The sequence below is a fragment of the Geotrypetes seraphini genome, chromosome 9, assembly GCF_902459505.1.
Source record: "Geotrypetes seraphini chromosome 9, aGeoSer1.1, whole genome shotgun sequence".
Lineage (NCBI taxonomy): Eukaryota > Metazoa > Chordata > Amphibia > Gymnophiona > Dermophiidae > Geotrypetes > Geotrypetes seraphini.
Genome location: NC_047092.1, coordinates 148,321,392 through 148,346,334, shown reverse-complemented (window position 1 = coordinate 148,346,334; position 24,943 = coordinate 148,321,392). Strand labels below are relative to the sequence as shown.

At 41.0% G+C, this 24,943-nt stretch overlaps 1 protein-coding gene across 11 annotated transcripts in view; it reads right to left on the bottom strand.

The window, feature by feature from the left end:
- AGFG1 (ArfGAP with FG repeats 1) overlaps positions 1–24,943 on the bottom strand; it is a 133,342-nt gene that overhangs the window by 39,200 nt on the left and 69,199 nt on the right. For 8 of the 11 annotated variants that reach the window (XM_033958388.1, XM_033958399.1, XM_033958390.1 and 5 more), the window contains 3 exons: positions 20,946–21,149; positions 12,412–12,595; positions 7,705–7,784 (listed from right to left, as the gene is read on the bottom strand). In XM_033958388.1, coding sequence (XP_033814279.1) covers positions 7,705–7,784; positions 12,412–12,595; positions 20,946–21,149 — 468 coding nt within the window. The remainder of the gene's footprint in view (positions 1–7,704; positions 7,785–12,411; positions 12,596–20,945; positions 21,150–24,943) is intronic. The other 3 variants (XM_033958391.1, XM_033958396.1, XM_033958397.1) reach the window with 1 other exon arrangement.

Here is a 24,943-nt window from a genome sequence, read left to right as displayed (position 1 = left end):
AGACCTGCGGGTTATATCCCCTTATAGGTCGGCATTTTCTACCGGCAAAACTGAAGATTAAGATTTTGACCGAATAGGGTGTCTTACATAGGAATTGCAACAGGAGAACAATATTTATAGAATATTCTACTTATTATGCATGTGGTAAAAATATAAAAATTCAAAATTTTTAATTTTAAAAAAATTAATGAAGTATGTTTAAATGTTATGTTATATATATTTGGGAGTTTAAAGATTTAACGTGGTAAATAATGATGATTTTCTATATAATAAACTAGAGGGCAAAGTTGTTTTTTTTTTTTTTTAGTAGTAGTATAGCTTTATTGGTTTTATAACTTTGGATGCGATATAAAATTATTTAATAAAATTAGCTCACCGTATTGTATTATTGATAAATCAACTTAATAGGGTATGGAGACAAACCTGGAGGTTCCATTGAAATCACCGATATAACAGGTTGAGCAGCCAGAACATTCCAAGTATGCTACTGCAAGCGCCATTCAGAGCCCCAAAATATTAGGGGTAAAAACAGGAACCAAGTAAGCCAAATCTGGCCAGGAAGAGATAACTCATAGGGCTAATATTGCAGAACTGACTATTGACAGGTGGCAGACCTAGGATCCAGGAATCTAATCAAAACTGTCTTCCAGAACAGGTCCTGGACTGGTCTAGCAGATGCAAGAAAAGGAAATAGGTAAGTGTACATTTCACCTTCTATATCCTGCTAGACCAATCCACACCTGTGGGGATGTGCCAAAGCTTCCCACAGGGCAGAAAATACCTTCCAAGTCTATCCTACCAAAAGCACTATCAAATGTTTTGAGATTTGGCAAAAGAATGTAGAAATGACCACATCATAGCTCTGCACATGCTTTTTGAGGCTACTGCCCTCATCACAGCCTGCAAATTTATACAGTGGGCGCTAAGGCATCTCTTCCCTGAAGAATGGAAGGTGACTCAGTAACAGACAATCTAATGTGGAAAGACTTCAGTCACTTAATCCTCCTTTGCCCCAGGTATGTTAGATAGATTGTGAGCCTACCGAGACATAGGAAAAATGCTTGAGTACCTAATTGTACTCCCTAAGCTGTTAGATAACTTTGATAGGCCATAGTCTGGGAAGAAAGTGAAGCGGGACTGGTAAACAACAAAAATTGTCCTTGATTTACTCATGAAACAAAAGATATCTACAAAAATGTTTATTCTAACTGAGGAATAATGTAGGACATCCTACACCCTAATAGCCAAAGATATATATTAAAAAAAACTGACATCGATATATGAACATTTCTTAAGAAAGAACTGAATATTTCATGGGGTGTCCTAATTTTTTCACATGACTATATCTAGACACATTTTCTTGGAATTACTTGTTTAATTGCCCATGTTCCAACCATTACAGCAATTTTCAACAGAACTTACAACCCTGCACATAAACAACCCTTGCTCAGGCTCGAGAGATTTCCATTAGATTGTTGGCTATAGCCCCCTTACCAAGCTCCAGGTGAATTCCACTGATAAGCTGAGTTCCTCCTCCTGATTCTGTTTTCTGCATGTTTTCTTGTCATTTCTGCAAGTCACTGCTACTGTTTAAGATGACTCACTTAACAGTTTTCTCCTGTACACCCCAACTCTAGGTTCAGAGGTCACCAATGCCATTTTCTTTAAGGTAAAACCATGCCTATTTCCTCAAGTACCAATTCTTGATTTATTCCACTACTTAACTTTTTCTCTTCAGAGCAAATTCCATTTACTTGCACCTTCAAATCTGTCAGCCAACTAGTTTCTAATCCCGTGGAGGAACATAATCAAAACATACGTCTAAGTCCAATTTGGATGGATGGTGCTAGATGCCCAAAGTCAGTAGTGGGAAAATGCCCATTTTCGAAAAATAAATCTAGAATTTTTTTTTTTTGTAATCGTCTGGACATCCAGGCTATTGTTCATCCAGACTGCTTATCTTTATACCACATTTTCAACCAAAATTTTGTCCAAGTCCCAAACTCCCAGAACAAGACTATTAGGACATGGGAGGGGACAATCAATGGACTGGCCACCCAGATATGGCTATAGAGCAGTGGGGCACCTTAGAAGGCACTGCTGTGAACTTCACAAAAAGGGTGCCACAAACATCTCACCAGAACTCCCTTATAGGTTATGGTGAGCCCATCAAAACAAACTATACCCACCTTTCTACAACCCTAATACCCTTATGGCTGCAGGTGGCACTTATATGGCAGTAGAGTAGGGTTGGGGGTGGGTGCACATGTTCTACATAAATGTAGTGGTTAGAGTGGCTTATGGGCCTGGGTCCTCCTCTCTGTGGTTCAACTAGCCCACCCCCAAGCTATTTAAGACACTTCTATGCAGTTCTATTAGGCTTTCCTATCTATGGTGCTGATGTTCTAGAAACAGGTATGTACTTTTTTATTCTGATCTTTGAGGGGGTGTGGGGGGGTCAGTGAACACTGGGGGAGTTTATAGGGTCTTTACTTTGTTTCTACAGTGGTTATTTAATCACTTTGGATACATTTTTAGCACTTATACTTTTTACATCATCTTAACTCAACGTTTAACTTTCATCCAGGATAGCTAGTAAAACATTTGATTATTCCTACAGGATGACTAAGTCTAGGCTGGCCCCCATCCCACCCACATACTGCCCTAACCACTCCTCTAGATATGTCCCTTTTAGCTCTGGGAGCACTGCAGGCCTAAAAAGTTCCGTGATACATCTAGAAAATTAGTTTATCGGCACTTGGTTGACCTTTTAGGTCGTCCAAGTGCTGACTTGGGTGGGTTTTTAGACGTGTTTTAAGTTTTGATTTATGAGCTCCTTTGGATCTTAAACTCAGTAACTGAAGTTATCCATGAGCCTCTTATAAGAAACCAATGTCAAAAGCTTTGCTGAATTGCTGGTAGACCAGTGATTCTTGAGTGATCCCCAGCCAGTGGGGTTCTCAAGATATTTCTAATGAATTGAAGAACAGGACCATCATGAGGACAGAGATGCCTGCCGGTTGTGTTTAAGAAACTGATTTTCATGTGCTAGACTGTTGTGCAACTCTCCGTTTGAAGCCTCTCTGACTAGATGCTCATGGATTAATGAACTAACTAAGATCCAGTTTTGGATAAAAGTAATCATAATGACTGTAATATGTGTGTGAAAGTTGGGAAGTGAGTGTGAGTTGATGGGGATTAGGTTCACTGACTAAACTATTCTGATATTTATTAATAAATTAAGTATTGATAAGTTGTACTGTAATGAAATAAATTGTGGGAGATAATATTAAAATTGAATTGATTAAGATAATACTTGTTTGTATTTAAGATTTAATAGCTGGTTTTAAGAATTTGAGTTAATGAATATGCACGAGACACATTTGCATGCCTACTTTGTAGGTAAATCTTGCTCATGCATATTCATTAGGGATATCTTGAAAATCTAACTGGGACATGTTTAAGAACCAGTGAAGTAGACTATGGGGCTTATTCTAAAATAGAAAAATGCCCCCAAATTGGCAGATAGACATTTTTCTTGCCAAATCTTTCCAATTCGCTATTTTCAAAACCTGTTTTGAGATTGATATCTATGCTAATCAGCAGTTCATCTAAATCTCAAGGGGGCATGTTAAAGGCATGTGTGGACGGGATGTGGGTGGGCTTAGGATTTGGACATTTATCTGCCATAACCAAAACGTTTAAGAATATGTCCAGGGCACAAAATTTGGATTATCTGGGGCTAGACAGACTTTTACAGTTTTGAAAATGGCTATGTTTGCTTCTGGATTTTGTGCATGTTCCTCAAAACATCTAAACTTGGATTTAGATGTCATATTGAAAATGGCCTTCTATAGCACTGCACGTCCTTCATCCAATTCTCCAGTCACCCAGTCAAAGATTTGACAATTTTTCTTTAGTAAAACCAGGTTGCCTCCAGTCCTGTAACCTATATTTTCCTTCTGCAGAGCCTCCATTACTTTTCCAACTACTGAAGCTAGACTTACAGGTCTGTAGTTTCTCACCTCTCCATCCCTTTTTGTGAAAAGGGACATTTACTCTTCTCCAAATCTTTGGGACCTCTCCCATCTCTAAGAAATTTATGAAACAAATCTTTAAAATGACCTTGCAGAAACTTCCATTAATATCCTGGGATGGATGTCATCTGGTCCCATGACTTGTCCACTTTAGCTGTTCATAGACACTTTCAAAAACAGTGCAACATGTACTCCATTTCTAGATGTATCTGAGTCAGCCAACTGAGGTCCTTCTCCAGGATTCTCAATGCCTTATCCCTCAAAGGCTCAGACTCCCATTCTCACTACTCTCTCTACACTGAGTGGTCCAAAGTCCATATGCTTCCTATTTCAGAGGCCCCAGAAACCAGAAAATTCCATCTATTCTAGTATACCCAGTTGAACCTCTGAATAAACGGAGTAATTTCATTGCAGTGCTACATGTGAACCAACCATGCACCAAGTTGAACATTTTGATCATATGCCTTAACTTTTCCTGTGCTTAGCACTCAGCTCCCTCCCAATTTCGTATTGATGAACATATTAAAGTTGCCTCCCTCATGATCAATTACCTTTGAACAAACACCACCTCCCTCTCTACTCACTTATATAAGAGTTTGCCTGGTAAGCATCTGATACCTAAATATTGACCAATATCATCATCTTCCCCTGCTTTCACAGCCACATCTCCCTTCCTCATCATAAGAGCATAAGAATAGCCATACTAAGACAGACCGAAGGTCCATCAAGCCCAGTAACCTGTTTCCCAACAATGGCCAACCCAGGTTCCTAAGTCTTTGTAAACCTCCTCTACTTGAAAAAGAAAATCATTGAGAAAATAAAAATAGCCTATCCTGTTCTTGAACCTCTGGTCCTTCAATTACAGTATCCTGGGGGAAAAGCCTTTGAATAACTCCCTCTGTCTCAGAGTACAGTAGCATTTCAGTCTTTCCAACTCTGAAGACTGCCCTCCTTTTATTGGTATGATTCAATCCATTCACATACTGTGGAATATAGTCTTTGTATTCAGGCAGCTCTGGTATACCCCCTTATCTGGAGGTTTTGATCTCCATTTTTTATTTTATCCAGTATGTGTCTGTTCCAGATTTGCCACTGGTTTGTTCTCTGCCTCCTCCATTCTATAGTCAGTCAGTCATTCTTCCAACACAAAAATCTTTTATACTCACCAAAGTTCCTGTTTCATACCGCCAAAATTAACTATTAGATCACTAAACCACCTTCACCACTCCTCTTTGACACAGAGTATCCACTGCTACTCCCACTAACTCTCCTCTTCTTACTTGGGGCCACCTGCTGCCATCTTTCTGTCCTCATACTGGCCATGCTTTCCCATCTTGTATGATAACTAGAAGGTGATCAAAACCATTTTTTGTTTGGCCAAAACTAGGGCTGTACCTCTTACTTCACTGTACAATACTTGGGGAAAAAAATGTTTTAATTTTTGCTTCCTCAAAGTCCCCTCCCCAATTATTTATGCCCCCTTATTAATTCATTGCATTTTACCTGCTGTTTCTTGATTCAAATCCCTTTCAGATTTTTTGAATATTTTGGCTGTAATAACCTCTTTTGGATATTTTTTATACTATTTGAGTATTACAAAAATATGTTACCAAAAGCATTGTTATGCCTTTTTTCCTTTTATAATATGGTCACTCCAAATAATATGGTCACTCTAACTATTTACCTTTGTTTTAATCCATCTTCTCTTGGCACAGATTGTAATGAGAATCACTATCCATGAACTGCTTAGTAATGTAGTTTGTTCTAGTTAGTAAAATAAATATTTATGCCAAGGTTATAGCATTTTGTATTTTTGTTTTAACCTTTTAATTGGCAGATGGTGAAGTAGCTGTTTTACGTAACCTGATGTTGGAACAACAGCAACAGTGCCAAGTAACAGGCATTTGGAGATGCAGATCTCCCATAAGAGCCTTAGAAAACACATTGCTTCTGAGCAACAATGCCAATTAAAGGGTTAAAGATGTTAAATACCTAGAATCAGGGTGGGCTAGAATAATTAACACTGCTGCCACTTCATATTTAAACAGTGAACACCTACTTTAAGGTTTTTCCCCTATAAACACCGAGGGCTAGATTCTCAAAAACCGGCATTAAAAACAGATAGGCCGCTTTTGCAGCCGTTATTGTAGCAATGTAAAAAATGCGAGTCATTCTCCATACAACACTCATGCAAATAGGGTTGGCAGAGAGTAGCAAAGATTTGCTAAATCTGCATGTGCCCATTACTGGTGACAGTGATGAGCACATGCGCAAAATAAATGCAACCCCCCCCAAAAAAAAACCCCAAACCAAATCGAGCTGTCAAAGTTCCCCCACCCTACACCCCCCCAGCAGCAGAAGAAATGCCCACTCGATCCCTCCGCCATACAATGACCGCCCCGAATCCCACCTGGCAGTGGGAGAGATGCCCACTCCCTCCCTCCACCACACAACCCCACCTGTGCCTCTGACGACTCCCCGCCCCCTCCCTCTTACTTTACTTACAATGGTTGGCCGGAGGGATGCCTACTCCCCCCAGCCAGAAGCCCGCCTCTTCAAAATGGCGGGCCTTCCCTCATGCACCGGAAAGGGGCCTGAGGTTCTGATTGGTCCAGATTCTTTAAAGCCCCTCCTATGGGAGGGACCTTGGGCATCTAGGCAAATCAGAGCCTTAGGCTCCTCACCGATGCATCTGGGGAGCGGTCTAAGGCTCTGACTGGCGGAAGGGCCTTAAAGAACCTGGGCCAATCAGAAACTCAGGTTGCACTGGGAAGGGGAAGGCCCACCATTTTTAAGAGGCGGGCCAGCTAGCTGGTGGAAGTAGGCATCCCTCCAGCCAGCCATCATAAATAAGGTAATGAGGAGGAGGTGGGGTTGTATAGGGGGGTTGTGTAGTGACGGGTGGGGGTGGGCATCTCTCCTGCTGCCGGGTGGGGTTCGGGGGGCATTGCTTGGCGGCGGGAGTGGGCATCTCTCCCACTTGGTGGTGGTGGTTATGGGTTTATTAGTGTTGGATGATCGTGCAATGTGGCAGGAGAGTTGATCGTGTAATGTGGCAGGAGAGAGTTGGCATCTCTTCTGTCGAACTTCAATTTGCTTTTTTAAATTTTAATTTGCGTGGGGAGTGGGTGGAAGTAGCAGTGTTGAGTGATTGTGTGACGTGGTAGGAGAGAGTGGGCATCTCTCCTGCCGATCTTTAATTTTTTACTTATATTTAAAAAAATTTTTTTAGGGGGGTGCATCTGAGTTGTCAAACCTTACTTTCCCTCAGTGCCTGAGCCAATCTGCACTCAAGCACTAATCAGAAAGTAAGGCAATGACAGCTTAGACCTGTGGGTAAATTTTGGCTGCAAATGTGGCACAACAAGGTTAGAGAATCACTTGGAGTAATCATTTTAATATTAATGACCTCGTTGTATTACATTTGCATGGCAGTATCGGAGACTACTAAAAAACTCAGAAAAGACCTCAGTAAGCTGTTTTAATAATCCGCCACTAAAATACATGCACGCTAAACCGGCTGGAACCAGTTTAGTGAGCACATTAAAGGCAGATTTTAGTTTTGAGAATCTGCCCCTCAATGAAAAGAAGGTCAAATAGGTCAAGCCCTAAATGAGCCATCAGTGAGAAATTTGAAGACTGCAACCTCAGTAAACATTTCACTTACCTCCAAATGATCCTGGGGCAGCTAAAGATGCAGTATGCGTCTGTGCAGCAGTACTCCCTGGCACTGTTCCAAAAATACTTCTGAAAATGATCAATATGCAGTACACTCAGAAATGGCAGAGTTGACTATTGCTGGAAAAAGATCAAACCTATACTAAAAGCATAGTAAAGGGGGTTGCATAGGAGGAGGGAAAATTACATTTACAGGCAGTCCCCAGGTTAATAATGGGTTCTGTTTTTTAAACCGCTCTTAAGTTGAATTTGTGTGTAACTCAGATCCTGTATAGTATAGAATCTATAAAAACATTAAACATTAAAAAACATTAAAGAAACAGTCCTCAAATTAAATGTTATGTAGTTTAAATAGAAAGGTAAGATAGGATGCTTACACTTACTTCCATTCTTCATCCATCCCACTGTTCCCTCTCCACATCCAACATTTCTCCCTCATTTCTCTTCCCCATGCATCTGTACCTCACTTCTCTCCCAACACCATGTCCAATATTTTTCTCTCCCTCCCTATATCCACAATCCACCTCTTTCTTCATTTCCCCATGTGCACCATCTTTTTTTCCCTCTAACAGATTCGTATGCCCAACAATTTTCCTTTTCTATTGCCTCTTACCTCAGCATCTCTTTCCCTCCCTCCCTCCATTCTTTCATCCTATGTCCCCAAGTTCATGCCTCCTCCCTCCCTCCTTTGTCTGAAGTTTCCTCCCTTTCCTCTGTGTCCCGATGCACCCCTTGTCCTCCTTCTCACTTACCTCCCTCCCATGGGTGTTACCTCCTCTGTCCAGCTCCCTCCTCCCTGCTGTACTTCTCAAAGCCACAGCTATGGGTCAGCTCTGGGCAGGACCTGTGGCCGTGGTTTTAAGAAGAGATATATGGCAGGGAGAAGGGAGCCGGTCTAAGGATGTAACACCTGTGAGATGGAGGCAAGTGAGGAAGAGGACAAGAGAAGTGCATTGGAACATGGAAGGGAGGAAGAGAGGTGGATTGAGACAGGAAGGGAAGGTTTCCGAGTTAACTGTGGGCCATGAGTAGGAACCATAGCTGCAATTTTGAGAAGAGAAGTACGGTGGGGAAGAGGGAGGCAAGTGAGAATAAGGATGTGGGGTGTGTTGGGATGCGGAAGGTAGGAAGAGGGGCACATTGCAACAGGAAGGGAAGAAGATGGTCGCAATGGTATATGAAGAGAGAAGCAGGACCCCAGTTTGTAGTACGAGTCTGAGGACTGCCTGTACATGTTTGAACTGCCTGGGGACTGCCTGTACATGTTTGAACACTGGCACAGTTGATTTCTTCATACTGACCAACATGAAATCAACCACCACCACTACTTGTATAAGCAGACAAACAGAAGCAAGAGAAGAGCAGAAGCTACCAAGAATACAAGATAGCTTTAAATAACTCCAATTAGGGAATATCATTTACGGATACAGTGTTGGTCCAATGATACTGAATACCCTAGGAGAACTTTCCGCTATGCCGCCCCCTCAGGGGACTGCTCCAGGCCCTCACCTCTGCAGTTAAATATTTCTCCTTCCCTGTGTGCACCCCACCCCCACAAGTGTCATTTATCACAAAGGGCTAAAACAGTTACCACTAATCTATTAGTTGTGCCTCTTGAGATTTAATAAGCCAGATTCATTAAGTTCACCAATTGTGTCCCGACCAGTTTGCGACCCCGACCCGATTTACTAACCTTCTGCCCAATCTGATCCCGATCATTATGCAAATGAGGGGAAAATGCATGCATAAGTAGGAAGGCAGCGATTCACTAAACAGAAGAAGGAACACCAATTGTGCTGGCCGATCCATAAAGAAGCGACTGCTGAGGACCAATCGCTCACGTCCTTGCCGACTGTCCTGCTCTCTGTCGCCCTGAAATCCCAGCCCTGCAGCCCTGAAATCCCCGTATAAAAACAAAAAGAAAACCAACAAAATAAAACATTTTAAACACATCTCCCTTGTGCAAAAAGCACAAGAAGGCAAGCTCTGTCGACTCTCCTGTTCTCTGCCGCTCTGTCCCTGCCGACTCTCCTGCTCTCTGCCGTCCTTCCTTGAAGTGCAAGCCCACATTTTTAACCCGCAGGCTAAAAGCATGTTCTGTAGCTCTGGCAGCATGTTCTGTTCCATTAAACCCCCCTCGTTTTGACCTCACTTGTGCGGAGAGCAAACGCATGAGTGGACCGCATCTACAGGCAAAGAAGATGGTCTGCGCATGCTTCTGGATCGCTCTGCAGCGATCTGTGTGGTCGCTGTGGGGTGTGCCTCCGATCGCATTAATTTGCATGAGGACTTGTAGTGAATCGGTCGCCCGGGAAAACTTGGCCACGGATCGCCCACTGATCAGATCAGATAGGTGAGTTCAGTGAAGCTAGGCCTTTCTTCAGGATGTCTAATCAATCTTATGTTGAAATAATAATCAGGCCTCATGAGACTAAAAGAGAAAAACTTGACATTAAATATGCTCCTAATCCTTCTAAAACAACTTATTCATTTTCATCCCTTTCATCCCAACACTAACAGTGAAAATTTTTTTTTTGAAATTAAGAGGGAAAATTATGCAGGGACCGGATAGATATCACAATAACTTCAAATGGCTAGTAGTTGCAAAATCAGTATTACTACCGGTAATGCCATACAGAGGCGATAACAAGACTCCGAAGAACGCATCCTCAGATATCATCTTCATAAAACGGCATTTCAAAGTAAGGTTACAATAAAAGGAGGAGGAGGAGGAGATAGTTTATTTGGGATAATTAAGGTACCACATGCATCTTAAGATTTAAAGACTTTTCTTCAGTGCTGCATTTTGATTACAATTTTGAATCTCAATTACTCAAAAAATAAATAAAATCTGTGCATTTCCCACTGTAGCACCTCGAGCCTTTTGGGCAAGTTCCTTAACCCTCCATTGCCCCATGTACAAAATAAGCACCTGTATAATTTATAAACCACTTTGATTATAAGTGCAGAAAGACAGTATACCAAATTCCACCCCTTCCTTCTCAAAATGGTTGAATCTTCCTCCTTTCCAAAAGATCCAATCTCTCTCCCTCCTCCTTCCTTCTGTTCTACAGGGTCCATTTCCTCTCTCCCTCCCCAAATGAGAGTGACACCAAGTTGGTGGTAAGCCACACTAAGCTGCTCTTGTACACTATCTCAGTAATAGCTTCCACCAGTGACCCCTCCAGTTCTGCTTGCAGATCTGCCTCTCATTTCCTTCCCTGAGGTTTAGCATCTGGATCCCTTCTCAATCCCACACCGCTATACCTTAAAGGTGGTATTCAGTTGGTCCTAGGCAGAGGCAATGCTGCACATAAGCTTGCCCCATCTGATCCATCCTGCCCATGCAGAAACAGGAAGGGATGTCAGAGTCATCAGGATGGGCCAGAGGGAAAACTAGGAGCAGATGGCAGACAGTATATGTGCAACAACATTGCTAATGCCGGGACCAACAGCAAGTCCACCTGTAAGTCCACTGGGGGTTGGAGTAAGGAGATGTTAAGACTGTACAGAGGATAGGAGATGAGGGGAAGAAAGCACGTGTTTAGAGGAATCAGGAGACGCTGTAACATGATTTAAAAAAAACAAAACCCCAATCACAAATACTACATTTAATCAGAGTTAATCATGATCAACTTGCAGCTCTACTTTTCTTCCAAATTATAAACATTCCCAGATTACAAGCAGATTCTGAAATCCCTTATGTACAAGTTATAAAAATATAGGCATTTAGTAAGAATATCATTCATGCCTAGTATACTTACATACACATGAGAGAATATGAATGTTCAAGACAAACATTTATAAACTTGTCAGATTAGTTTTGCATTACATTTAGAAAATTTGCAGGGAGATGTTGGCAGGGAAGAATAAGGAAAAATGATTCACTCAAACTTTTCTGGTACATGATAGCGTCACAAACTTTAAGCAGGCATCAATGTGCCTTTTGTGTAATTAGGTAACACCAGCAAACTTAGGGAAAAGGAAGTTTGAAACCCACCTTACTGGTAAGCACTTATCTGCACATAAGGCTCATTGATGCAAAAGCAGGGATGCTTACGAGTGGTACTCTGTCCCAGTAAACACAGTAATGCTCTGCTTTCTCAACCAGGTTTTATCTCCTGCTTTATTTATTTTTAACTGCCTTCTTTCTACTTTCTCTGCCCTACCATCTCCTCTTATTCCTTTCATCATCAATTTCCTTCCAAGTAATATGCTCGCTCCCTCTACTGTGTGGATCAGCAGCTTATCCTTCACAGCAGCTAGAACCTTCTTGCCACCTTCTCTCCTTTAATGGTCTCCCCTCTTTTTCTCCCATCCGAGCTCATATGGAAAAACAAAAAAGTGTTTTTTTTTATTACTACTGCTCCAGCCTCAACAGGCTACTGAAGGCAAGTGAAGCAGCTGCAGCATTTAACAAGAAATCATTTCCTGCATACTCCTTCAAATTGCTCTTGCTTGAGCCAAACACAGGTCATTTGCCCAACTTCAAATTACAGCTATTAGTGGCAAGATGCTGACTTGAATTTTTTTCTCATCACAAATTTTTTACTAAAACTGAACTACTTACTCTGGTCATAACTCACAGCAAAGAAAACAGACCAGAATAAGAGCCACGTTTACTTTAGAGCATCTTTTGTACTGTTCTTTCCTAAGCAGCAAGGCTTTTACTTTTAACTTCTAACAAGAAGAGTACCTGCTAACATTACTGGTGGAAGTAAATGCATTACTAGAGGTTGCTGGAGAGCTGAGCACACTGTCTAATTCTGCTAGAGCTGCATACTTGTCTGTAGATGCACTTGATAGACTTGGAGCCGACACAGTTGACCCAGCTGATGCTGTAGCTGTAGTGCTGTAGCCACTTCCTTGTCCACTACCACCTAGAAAAACCACCAAACCAAAATTTAAGATGCTTGTACTTTTACATTTGAAGGCCCATTTTGCACATGTGGAAATGCATTATCCAAGCTGAAATGTTTATATTTCCCCGACATTGTAGAAAGACACTAACAAAGCTCTTATGAAATATATTCAAGGATACGAGGAAATACATATTTACCAGTACATACAGTGTAATGGGAGAAGCAATTTTTCAAAGATGTTCATGGAAATTAGAATGGTATCATGTGGTAGCTTCTACATATAAGTATCAACACATGTGGAGGAGTAGCCTAATTGTTTGTGCAGTGGACTGAACCCAGGTTCCCACTATAGCTCCTGGGTAAGTCACCTTACTTTCCATTACCCCAGATATAAAACAGATTTTGAGCCCATAGGGACAGCGGAATAGCGCGCGTTAAAAATGCCATATGCACTAGCCGCTACCACCTCCTCTTGAGCAGGCGGTAGTTTTTCGGCTAGCGCGCACTAGTCAAGTTTCAAGTTTTTATTTTGATTTGATAAATCGCTTATTCAAATTACTAAGTGAGCTACAGCATAAAAAAGTAAATATATAATTAGACATACAATTTAAAATTAACAGTAGTAGGTTAGACAGACAAATTTACAAACTAATTGATACACAAGGGATGGAGGGGTAAAGTTACAATTCAATGCTTAGAAATGAAGACAGAGCCATGGAAAAAACAATAGGGAGGGAATAGTATAAATTTGCAAGGAAACTACTTTGTCATTTGGGAAAATTTAAAGATTAAAAGCATCTTTAAAAAAGAAACTTTTAAAATTTTTTTTAAAAAGGTTAAGATCTTTTTCCTCTCTAATGTATTGGGGCAAAGTGTTCCAAAGTTGGGGAGCCATCACTGAAAACATGTGAAGTCTTCTAGTGCCGATACCTTTCAGAGAGGGAACTACTAAAAGCTTTTGGACAGTAGATCGAAGAGACCGAGATGAATTATAAGGAATAAGCATTCTATTGATAAATTGTGGTTCATTGGAAGACAAAGTTTTAAACACTAAGAGTAATATTTTAAAGGTGATACGGTGACTTATTGGGAGCCAGTGAGAATTGAGTCCAGTGTGTGCACTAAAAACGCTAGCGCACCTTTGTAAAAGGAGCCCTAAGTATATGGTCCTCGATGGAGACTGTTATTTAACTTGTTTATTTTACCAAACTTTTCAAACCACCCTCGCAGATAGAGATAAACAGCAGTCAGAAAGCTGCTATTTGCATGTGTAAACTATTACATGTCAAGTCACTCATCTGGACTGGCCTGGCATAGAAACTAAGGAAAAGGTTCTTACTCCTCTGCTCCCACTACTCAGCCTGATTTCCAGCTTCTGGTCACCAGAACTGTGACTGCAGGTAATGCTCAAAAAAACACAAAAGTATCTGCTCTCCTGTTTAATTCCTGCAAGGTGCCAGCGGGAAACAGACTGAGCGACAGGAGAGAAGGAGCAAGTTCTGACCACTTTTCAGGAGATTTAAGCACTTGAAGCAGTTTGGGGAAAAGGGATGATGCTTGATTATAAGGCGATGGTAGAAGAGGGCTATACTGGGAGAAAGGGCTAATGTAGGAAAACTGTACTTTTGGTCACTGAATGGAATCAACTTAAAGCCAAAGCCATTTTTTTTCTTTTTGGCAACATGAATCATTGATTAACTTCAATTTTTCGGACCATGGAAAAGCACCTAATTGCCTGAAAAATAAACCCCTAAAATTCCAACTGATAAACCAGAAACCCCATCTATACTGCATTATAGTTGTGTTTTATTCCACCAAAACTTTATATTTTGGGTTCATTAACTACATTTTCTGATATTTCTGCTACTACAGGGACACTTCAAGCAGCTGATATTGCCTGTCATTTCTTAGCAAACATTTCTTAACTTTACTCCTCAGTAAAAGTTTTTTTTACTTTATTCCTCTACTCTAAATCACATATGCTCCAATAATTTCATTGATACTTCAGAACCTAATACAGTACAACATTAAGTAGTTGATTTTCTGTTTTTTGTCTTCTATTAAACAGCAGCTATACTGCATATCCTTAACAATATATAAACAAAAACAAAACACAACTACTGCCTCCAGATCCCATTCCTTCATGCTAAATTAAAAGTTTCTCCAATTCACTCATTAACATCTCTTTACACTATGATCACCAGCAGTCTCATACAAGGTCAATTTCTTTCCACTTGGAAGCATGCATTGAGCTGCCCAAAACTTTAGGATCCAACTCTTGGACCCTCCTAACCCTTCCAATCTCTAATCTCCTATTAGTCTCACCTCTTTTGTTTACACAGACGACATACAGATCCTTACTCTTGATTGTAATTCCAAGAATCCAAGATATTTCATTAAAATAAACTTGATTTGATTGCCAACTGGCTGACCTCACACAAATTAAATCTAAATCCCAATGAGATGCAAGGTGTCATTCTCCTGGGTAATCCTGAATCCATAACTCCTATCACTATTGCATGATCCACAGTCTTGGACAAACTACTAAAGTTTCAGGGATCTTGGCTCAACATTTATATTTTAGGCCACAAAATATCCTAGTACTGTATTTCCACATATATAAGCCGCGGCCTAAACATGGGTTTTACAAACCCGTGTATGGGGCGTGACCTAGTTATATGGGGTGGTATATGCAGCGACTGTAAATCATTCCCCCCACCCCTGGTACTTTTTTCGGAGCTCCCTGGACAGCAGACAGCGAATCTCCAGCAGTGCAGGCCAGCAACGATCTCTTCAGCATCTGGCATGCCCCTGCACTGCTTGACTGAATGGCTGACATCAGTTCTTGTGAGTCCCGTGAGAGCCGACGTCGGCCATTCAGCGGGCAGTGTGGGGGCAGGCCGGATGCTGAAGAGATTGCAGCTGCCCTGCATCACTGGAGATTCATCATTTACCGTCCAGGGGGCGGGATAATTTTAAAAGGCAGGGGAGGTACCAGAAGATAAGCTGTAGCTAATACCATGGGGCGGCTTATCTTCCAGTTTTTAAACATAGGTCGTCCTTTTCTGCGGCCTATACATGGGTGTGGCCTATAAGCAGGGAAATACGGTATACACTCTTGCTTCTAAGTAGAATACCTATTTACCTGAGGAACACTGAGTATTGGTTCATTCTTTTGTAATCAGGAAACAAGATTATTGTGATGCCCTCTTTAAAAAGGTACTTATATATGACATTCCACATCTACAAATAGTAATAAGTTTGATAGCTATGGACTAAGTCACGTAAAAATGATCATGTACCTGAGAATACTAGTTGCCAGTTACCCACAGAACATATTAAACTTTCATGCTAACTCATAAGGTTCACTGCTCAGGACAGCAACTATACCTTTCATCCAACTCCTTATGCTCCTGCACGATTACTTTGATCCACACAAGAATTATCTAATTATTCCTGCCTCTATATTATTGGTCTTGACATCATTTAAACTTTTAGCATAATAGTTCCTATCCTTTCAAACTCCTTGCGTATACCTCAGATTAGAAACACACACCAAAACATCAAACAAGGGTTAAAGAACTTCCTATTTTGCGATGCATTAAGTACATATCGACTGATTTTACTCCTTCCTCCTAATATTCTCGCTACCGCCTCTCCTGGAGATCAAGGCATGAACTAGTGCTGAAGTTTTTTATTAAATAATATTTTCAATATTTTATTGAACTATTTTAATCTTACTTTATTGATCTCTATTAGAGAATGACACGGTGGCGGTTTAGCCGCGGGTAGCCCGCCAAAAACGGGGAATGAAAATTAGCAGCCTCTGCGGGGACAGGGACAAGGCCATCACCGTCCCATGGAGCGGTGAATGGTCTTGTCACCGCAGTGAGGCATAAAGGATCGTGCGGTCCCCGTAGCCCCCACCCGCCCACCCACACGCCGGCTCGATCGTTTAACCAGCTTCCTCTCTCCACCTCACCTTAGTTTGCCGGCTTTCTTTTTCGGCGACCGGAACGCTTTCAAAAGAGCCGCGCACGCGGGCTGCTCAGTATTCAATCTTCTGCTCTGACCCAACCGGAAACAGGAAGTTGCAGCAGAGCAGAAGATTGAACTTTGAGCAGCAGCGCATACGCGGCTCTTTGAAAGCGTGCCGGTCGCCGAAAAAGAAAACCGGCAAACTAAGGAGAGCTGGAGAGCAGTAGCATACCAAGGGGGGGGGCGGGAGGGGTGAAAAAGGTAATGGCGCCAGGCCTTGGAGCACAGAGGCAGACCGCTTCTCCCCCCTCCCAGCCGAACCCCCGCTGACCCTCCTATCTCTCCCCCCTAAGTGAACCTTTCTGACCCTCCCAGCGAAAGCAGCAAACCTCCCTCCAGTAGCGTCGGCTTTCTCCTCCCTCTGCCGCATCACTGATGACATCATCATGAAGGAGGTTTGCTGCTCTCGCTGGGAGGTTTGCTGCTCTCGCGTTTACAATTCGCTGCTGTTGCCGGCTTCAGGCCTTGTTCTCTGCCGGGTCCTGCCTACTTCCTGTTTTCATGAAGACAGGACCCGACAGAGAGGAAGGCCTGAAGCGGGCAACAGCAGTGAATTGTGAATGCTGCTGCTGCCCAATGAAGTTCAGGACATCGGGGAAGGAGCAGGGAGAAATTGGCTGCTGGCTTGGGGGTGAGGGTAGGGAAAGAATTGTGGAAGTGGAGAAATTGGCACGATAGCTTTGTGGGGGCTAGGAGGAGAGAGAAAGAAAGGAAAAATAAAGAGGGGGGGCCAGGGGGAGAGAGAAAGAAAGGCAGAAATAAAGAGGGGTCAGGGGGAGAGAGAAAGAAAGGCAGAAAGAAAGAGGAGGGCCAGGGGGAGAGAAATAAAGAGGGAGGCCAGGGGAAGAGAGAAAGAAAGGCAGAAATAAAGAGGGGGGCCAGAGGGAGAGAGAAAGAAAGGCAGAAATAAAGAGGGAGTCAAGGGGGAGAGAAAGAAAGGCAGAAAGAAAGAGGAGGGCCAGGGGGAGAGAGAAATAAAGAGGGAGGCTGCTGTTGCCAGCCAGAGGGAGAGAGAAAGAAAGGCAGAAAAGAAGGGGTCAAGGGAGAGAGAAAGAAAGGCAGAAATAAAGAGGGGGCCCAGGGGGAGAGAGAAAGGCAGAAATAAAGAGGGGAGCCAGGGGGAGAGAGAAAGAAAGAGGGGGGGGGGGCAGGAGAAGAAAGAAGGACCAGAGACTCATGAAATCACCAGACAAAAAGGTAGGAAAAATGATTTTATTTTCAACTTAGTGATTAAAATGTGTCCGTTTTGAGAATTTATATCTGCTGTCTATATTTTGCACTATGGCCCCCTTTTACTAAAACGCAATAGCGGTTTTTAGCGCAGGGAGCCTATGAGCGTCGAGAGCAGCGTGGGGCATTCAGCGCAGCTCCCTGCGCTAAAAACAGCTATCGCAGTTTAGTAAAAAGGGAGGGGGAATATTTGTCTATTTTTGTATAGTTGTTACTGAGGTGACATTGCATAAAATCATCTGCCTTGACCTCTTTGAAAACCCGCGGAATATAAATGATAATTAACATTTTCTCTGCGTACAGCGTGCTTTGTGTTTTTAAAATTTTATTGTTGGTAGATCATTTTGACTTGGCCACAAAGGTAAGGGGGAGGGAGGGAGGGGAGCTGCTGAAAGACATCTAGTAATCCTTGCAGGCTTGACTGTGCAGGGAATTATTTTTGTAAAATCATGTTTTGTTATGTGACTGGCATTATCTAGACTTTAATTTCTATGAATGAATAGAATGAAAATGATATAAAATTACTTGCTTGCGGGGACCGCGTGTTCCGGCTCACACAAGGAAGGAGGGGGTGAAAGGGAAAAAGTTTCTCTTCCTTGGAAATAGATTCTGAAGTGACCTCATCAAAGAAGACCAGCACCAAATGTACAAGAAATCCCTTAAACAATGTCAAAAGAGCCCAAAATAGAAAACTGCTACTGCCTTGAGACTCCATTATTGAAGGAATCAACTTGAAATCACAGAAGAGACAGGAAAAGGTTAAATGCCTCATGGAATCCTCAGGTACAAAACACAAACCAAATTGTGAATGAAATCAGAGCAGACAGTAAGAATTATAAAATTGATGTCATTATCCATCTGGAAAAAAAGGCATGCTAGAAATAATGCCTCAGCAATACAATTTTCAGAAGTTCTATTTGCTCATGGTAAGGGAGAAGAGAGACTGCTAGTGATGGTGGGGGGACTGATAGAAGATATGAAAGAAGGGTGGTAGAAAGGAACAGATGGTAAAGGAGGGAGGGAAGGGTGGTGGTGGAAAGGAATAGAACAGGCATTGAAAGAGGGTAGAGAGGAACAGACCCTGAAAGGAAATGTGGAAGGCAGAGTGGGGAGAAGACGCTGGAAGGGAAGAAGACAGATGCCAGACTATGGGGGAGCGGAGGGAAGAAGATGGGTGCTAGACGGTGACGGGGCGGTGAATGGGATGGCAGTGGTGGTGACGGGGCGGTGAAAGGGATGGCGGTGACGGGGCGGTGAAGAGAACGGCGGTGACGGGGCGATGCAGAGGATGGTGGGCCGGGGACGGTGCAGTGACGGGGACAGATTTTTTCCCCGTGTCATTCTCTAATCTCTATGTCAGAATTTTTTCTTTTTTTAACCAAATCTGTATTCAAATATAGTCATACTTATTTTGAATAAAAGTTTACAAAGCATCTCAATAATCAAATAAAACAGTGTCAGTTTCTGATCCCTCCTTTCCTTCTCCTCCCCTCCACTTATGCATGAGGTACTCTCTCAATGTTTGTATTTTATTGAATTGCTTAGAAAGTCTGCTCATGAGCAGTATAACAAGATCTAAAATTTGAAAATTTTACAACCCCATCCACCTATCTGGTTCACAAGTCTAACTTATCTAAAGCTTATTTCATAAACTATATTAAAAAAGGATTCTTTAAATCTTGTATAAGAACATCACGATCAACAAGTTAAAAAGGGAAAAGGAACAAAGACAAGAAAGCTAATTTGTTTTGCCTACAGCCAAATCATCTTTAGTCGAAACATAAGAAAAGAAAGTAGAATCACCATAGCAATAATTTTACATTGACCAATTATTAATTCAAAAGTAGAAAAAAAAAAGGTAGGACAATCTATCGTCATAAGTACCCCACCATATAGCATTGTGGTATTAATTTTCTGCCCCAAGGATTATCAAATAGAGATGAATGTACTTATGATAGGGACAGATTTCCTAACATGTTAAGCTCATCTCAACAAGATCTATAGTTGGCCCTATGTTTCTGTGGGTTCTGCATCTGCGGATTCAACCAACTGCAGACCCGGCTGCGGCTCTCAGGTCCCTTGCACCCAGTGTACCCTGGCATCCAGTCTTCAGCCCTTCAGCTACAGCAGCAGCCATACTCAAAAGGCTTCAGCCTGCACCAAGCCTTTCCCTCTGAACAATAGCAATACAAAGGGGGACATATACTAAATTTATAAAAATATGGGGGCCATTGACAAAATACTGTAATGAATAAATAGTAGGATTTTTCTTCTTCTTTTCTTCTTTTCAGGATCTTTTTTATGACACACATAGAGGGGGGGGTAAGGAAAATAATTTCTACATAATATGTTATAATATATTATACAATATGTAATGTATGAATGAAAAGTAATAGAAGGGTGGGGGGAGGGAGAGGGGATAAAATTTATTTAGAACATAATGTATTAGATAAAAAAATGTTATTGAATATTCATCAATTGTATTCTAACATGTTGTATACTTTCTGTAAAATTTGAAAATTTAAAATATTATATTAAAGTAATAAAAGGGTGGGGGGAGGGTGAGGGGGAAAATCAAATTTAGATATATAATGTATTAGATATAAAAGTGATACTATGTATTTATCAATTGTATTTTAATATTTTGTACACTTTATGTAAAATTTGAAAATAAAAAATAATGGGAAAAAAAAAAAAAGGCTTCAGCCTGCACCAAGCCTTTCCCTCTGACCTGGCCTGCCCAGGAAGTTGTATCAGAAAGGATCAGAAGGAAAGTCCTGGTGCAGGCCACAGGCAGCCTTCGAGTGCGACTGCAGGGCCGAAGACTGGCTGCAAAGGTGAGGGGATCTGAGAGAGGGAGTATGAGATGTCAGATCATGTGGGGTGGGGCAGGTAGAGGAAGGGAAATTGAGCATCTGCAGATTTTGGTTTCCTAGGGGGTCCTAGAACCAAAACCCCATAGATGTGGAGGGCCGACTACTAAAAATGTATATTAGCACACACTGGTAGACATGCCCTGCTGCATCCAAAGAGTCATTAGGAAGTATTCTAAGACATTTGAAGAAATTGCTTATGGGACAGTAAACACACAACTGCATACCTTGACTAGTGTTGAAAATATTGTCTAAATCAGCCAGAGCTGCATATTTATCTGCTGAAGGGAGACTGGATTTATTTACTGCAACCCTACTGGCAGATGTTGCATTGTTCTGTGTGGTACTGAAGGCTCCAAAATCAGCACTTGAAGATTTGGGAAAGTTATCAAAGTGAGCAAAATTAGTATTAGCTGATGCAGTACTTCCTCCTATGGAGAGAGGAAAAAAACAGCAAGAAATGTGTATTTTATTTAGATTGTCCAAGAACTAAAAAATAAAAAAAATCATTAACAATTTTATATTTTGAGAAAAAGATGCAGGAATTAGAAAAAGTTCTGATAATTCAAATTCAGCATTTTCACATTTAAGAAAAAGGCATGCAAAAGTATTTATTTAGACAATGCTACAAAATGAGACTTGTTTTGAAGAACAAACTAGCATAATTAAAAAGGAATTGGTATGATGTTTCCAACCACAGTTATTCATGATCACTAATGTGCATTTCACTGAATACAAAACCTGAACACGAAACTTGCCTGTGTCAATTGTTCTCCATTCTTAAATCGCCTTTTTTTTTTAAATTAGAAAAAGTCAAATATGCTAAATGTGGCATATTGTGCATTAAGGCTAGCTTCTACAATAAGTTTAAATGTCTCTACATCAAAATACAATGCAGATGTGAATCCAGAATACATAATAGCAAGGACAGATCAAGAACAAGTATACAAATTTAATTTCATATTCATGTCATCTGATATGAGTAATTCAGGAGAGGGGTAAATACACCTTAAGGCTGATAGTGCAAAACATCAGTTTGCCCCTCTGGCTGCCTTGTTGGGCTGTGCAGGTCTTTATCTACCATCATTTACTGTATGAACATAAGAAATGACATACTGGGACAGACTGAAGGTCCACCAAGCCCAGTATCCTGATTCCAACAGTGGCCAACCAAGATCCCAAGTACCTAGCTAGATCCCAAGTAGCAAAACAGATTTCATGCTGCTTACCTTAGGAATAAGCAGCAGATTTCCCCAACCCAACTCAATAATGGCCTATGGACTTCTCTTTTAGGAAATTATCCAAACCTTTTTAAAATCCTGCTAAGCTAACTGATTTCACCACATTCTCCGGCAACAAATTCCAGAGTTTAATTCTTCCAAAGCCAGCTAAGCAACTATTTCATTGTTCTGTGGGCAGAGAAGTTCCATGAAAGAAGTAATTTTCAGACCCTTGGTGCAACTTGCAAAAGTTAAAATTTCTAAGGAAACTGCATATTCAAGTTCTCTTTGAAAAATATTTTAATGAACACACTGAATTCAAAAATGCCAATTGACTTTACAGTTCATACCAGAAAGTGTGCTGCTCTGAAATCACCACTATTACTTTGTTTATTAAAATACCGCATACATAGCCAAAAAAAAGGATCAGAGCAGTTTACAATATAATTAAATCAAAATGATAAAAATAACTCAATTTAAATAGACGAAAAAAGAAAAGAAATAACATTTCTAATTCATAATAATATATAACTAAATTAATAAAATTATATTAATAATTAAAATTAAAATTATAATAATGTATAAATGCAGACTTTCCTTCTCTTGATACAGTCTCTATTCCCACTGTAGAGGCATTCAGTTGAAATAGATATTTTAGCTGTGCAAGTTATTGCCAAGCCTGGTCCAAAAGGGACATTTAATAATTTTTAAAAAAACACCACTTACTGAACTTGTTTTCCCTGTATGCACGACTATGGTTCCATAAAATATGAGCAATATCTAGTGGCATACTCATTTCCACCCATGAAGGAGAGGTGCAAGAATATTTTTAAAAAGGTTGTTTCTACATGGGTTAACATGAATAACCATACTGGTTGTTCAGACTATTGATAGAAGGGAGATGGTGGACATCACCCACTGATAATGTGAGGCTATAAACTAGAGAATGACATGGAGACACATTTTTTCCCTTACCCGACGGAACTCATTTCCTGTCCCAGCGAGTTCTTTTCCTTTTCTGCCCCATTCCTGCAAGCTCTGTCCTCATCTACACAAACCTCAAACATTTTAAAATCAAAAGTGTTCGTGGTTTGTGCGGTTAAGGCAGAGCTTACAGGAATGGGGAAGGGAAATTGAGTTACTGTGGGGATGGGGAAAAATTTGTCCCCGTGTCGTTCTCTACTATAAACCTGATGGAAACCAATACAGGCTTCACAAAATCAAAGCTTTTGGAGGCATTAAAAATGACTGAACATAACCAGGCCACTCAAAGGTGACTCATTGTGTACACCCTGTAGAGAGCTGAAGTCAAGTCTCCAAAACTGCAGCTTGATGAAAAAATTCTGAACACTGGGCAGACAAAAATTAATTGAGGAATTCAATTACAAGAAAAAAACATGAGAGGGGGCGAAGAGAAAAGTGGAAACTTTTTAAAAAAACATTCAAAAAGGAAAGGAAAGAAACTGTCCCTAAAGCCAAAGGCAACAGATGGCAATAGCAAGTCTAAGCAAGCATTTTTGCTATTGTATTGTGTGGGATTCAACAGAAGTCTGAAATAAAAAGCACAAAATTTGCCATAGCACTTCTGAAATGTTAAGTCTCTTACACATAACCATTATAAAGCCACATGTGTTGTATCATCAGTCAAGGACAGTGTGGTCACCTTGAAAGCTGGTACAATTTTATTAGGATCAAAATAAAAACAGCTTTAACACCCTGTATCAGTACACGTAACACACAAATCATGTTGGCTTTCTGGGAAAGTGAAGTTATTCACCTGTAATTGGGAGTGGGGGGGCAGGTGTTCGTGGACAGCCACATATTAGTGCCATTAACTCTCCTAGAGCTTAGAAAATCTGAAAAGCTTCTTTTTCAATGCTTTGTATAGCCATCAAGTTCTTTGTACAGCTGTCTTATCCTGCTGTCCATACAGTACTTCTCTTACAGCCAAGTAACCCTTACTCAATGGGCAAGGCACGGTAGGTCAGTCACAAACTGGTAACTGATGTTAGAGGTGTGTGTATGTTTACCATGATCAGTCTAAGAAGAGTGCTTTTGTAGGATGAGACTGCATAAAAGTGGTATTGTCCAAGGTTAAATAAGGACAGCGAGGAATCAAAGTGACACTACCACAGATTGTAAGTTCTATCATAATAAATTAATGAAGGAAATTAACTAGAACATTGCAAGCTGTGCATCAACATATACCTGTTACACGGTGATATGAATAATAAAAGGACAATATTCCAGAAAAGGTGAGGAACACATCCAGGCAGTTGAATATAATGACAAAGTGATCACAATAGATCTAGAGTAGGTTGCTAGACAAAAAGGGAGCAATAGTTTGAATATATGCAGAGTGAATGCAATCAAGAGGCCTTTTAGCACAGTCTAAAGCAGGGGTCTCCAAAGTCCCTCCTCGAAGGCCAAATCCAGTCAGATTTTCGGGATTTCCCCAATGAATATGCACTGAAAGCAGTACATACACATAGATCTCATGCATATTTAGACCCCTGGTCTAAAGTATGGTATGTTCCCTGCATGGAAATCCATATGGGATAGGCTTTGTCTATGCAAGTCGTCCATTTGCTTGCACAAAAACAAGTGATAGGAAAAATTCCTAGAACTAGTTAAAGGAGATTTGTTATTGCAGTTACAAAGGAGATTTGTTATTGCCATGGTAAGGAATAGTGGGCACCAGAGCCATCAAGCAGTAAAGACGCTTCTTTTTATGGACTGGATCAATTCTGGTCTCAAAATTTTAACAGACTTTGCTTCGACGTACCTTACCTTAGAATACCTAAGCCTGCCAACCAGTTTTTCTACCGTTCACTGCAGATATGTTAATACCCATTCGTGACTATGGTTTCATTTTTCTTAGATTCTGCAACGCATGTGTTTCTTAGTTACATTCTCTATAAGTTGTAAGTTATTGATTCTATAGCTTTGTGTCTTGATCCTGTAGCATGTTATTGTGTATGTATCCTTGTACCCATTCTGGGCTC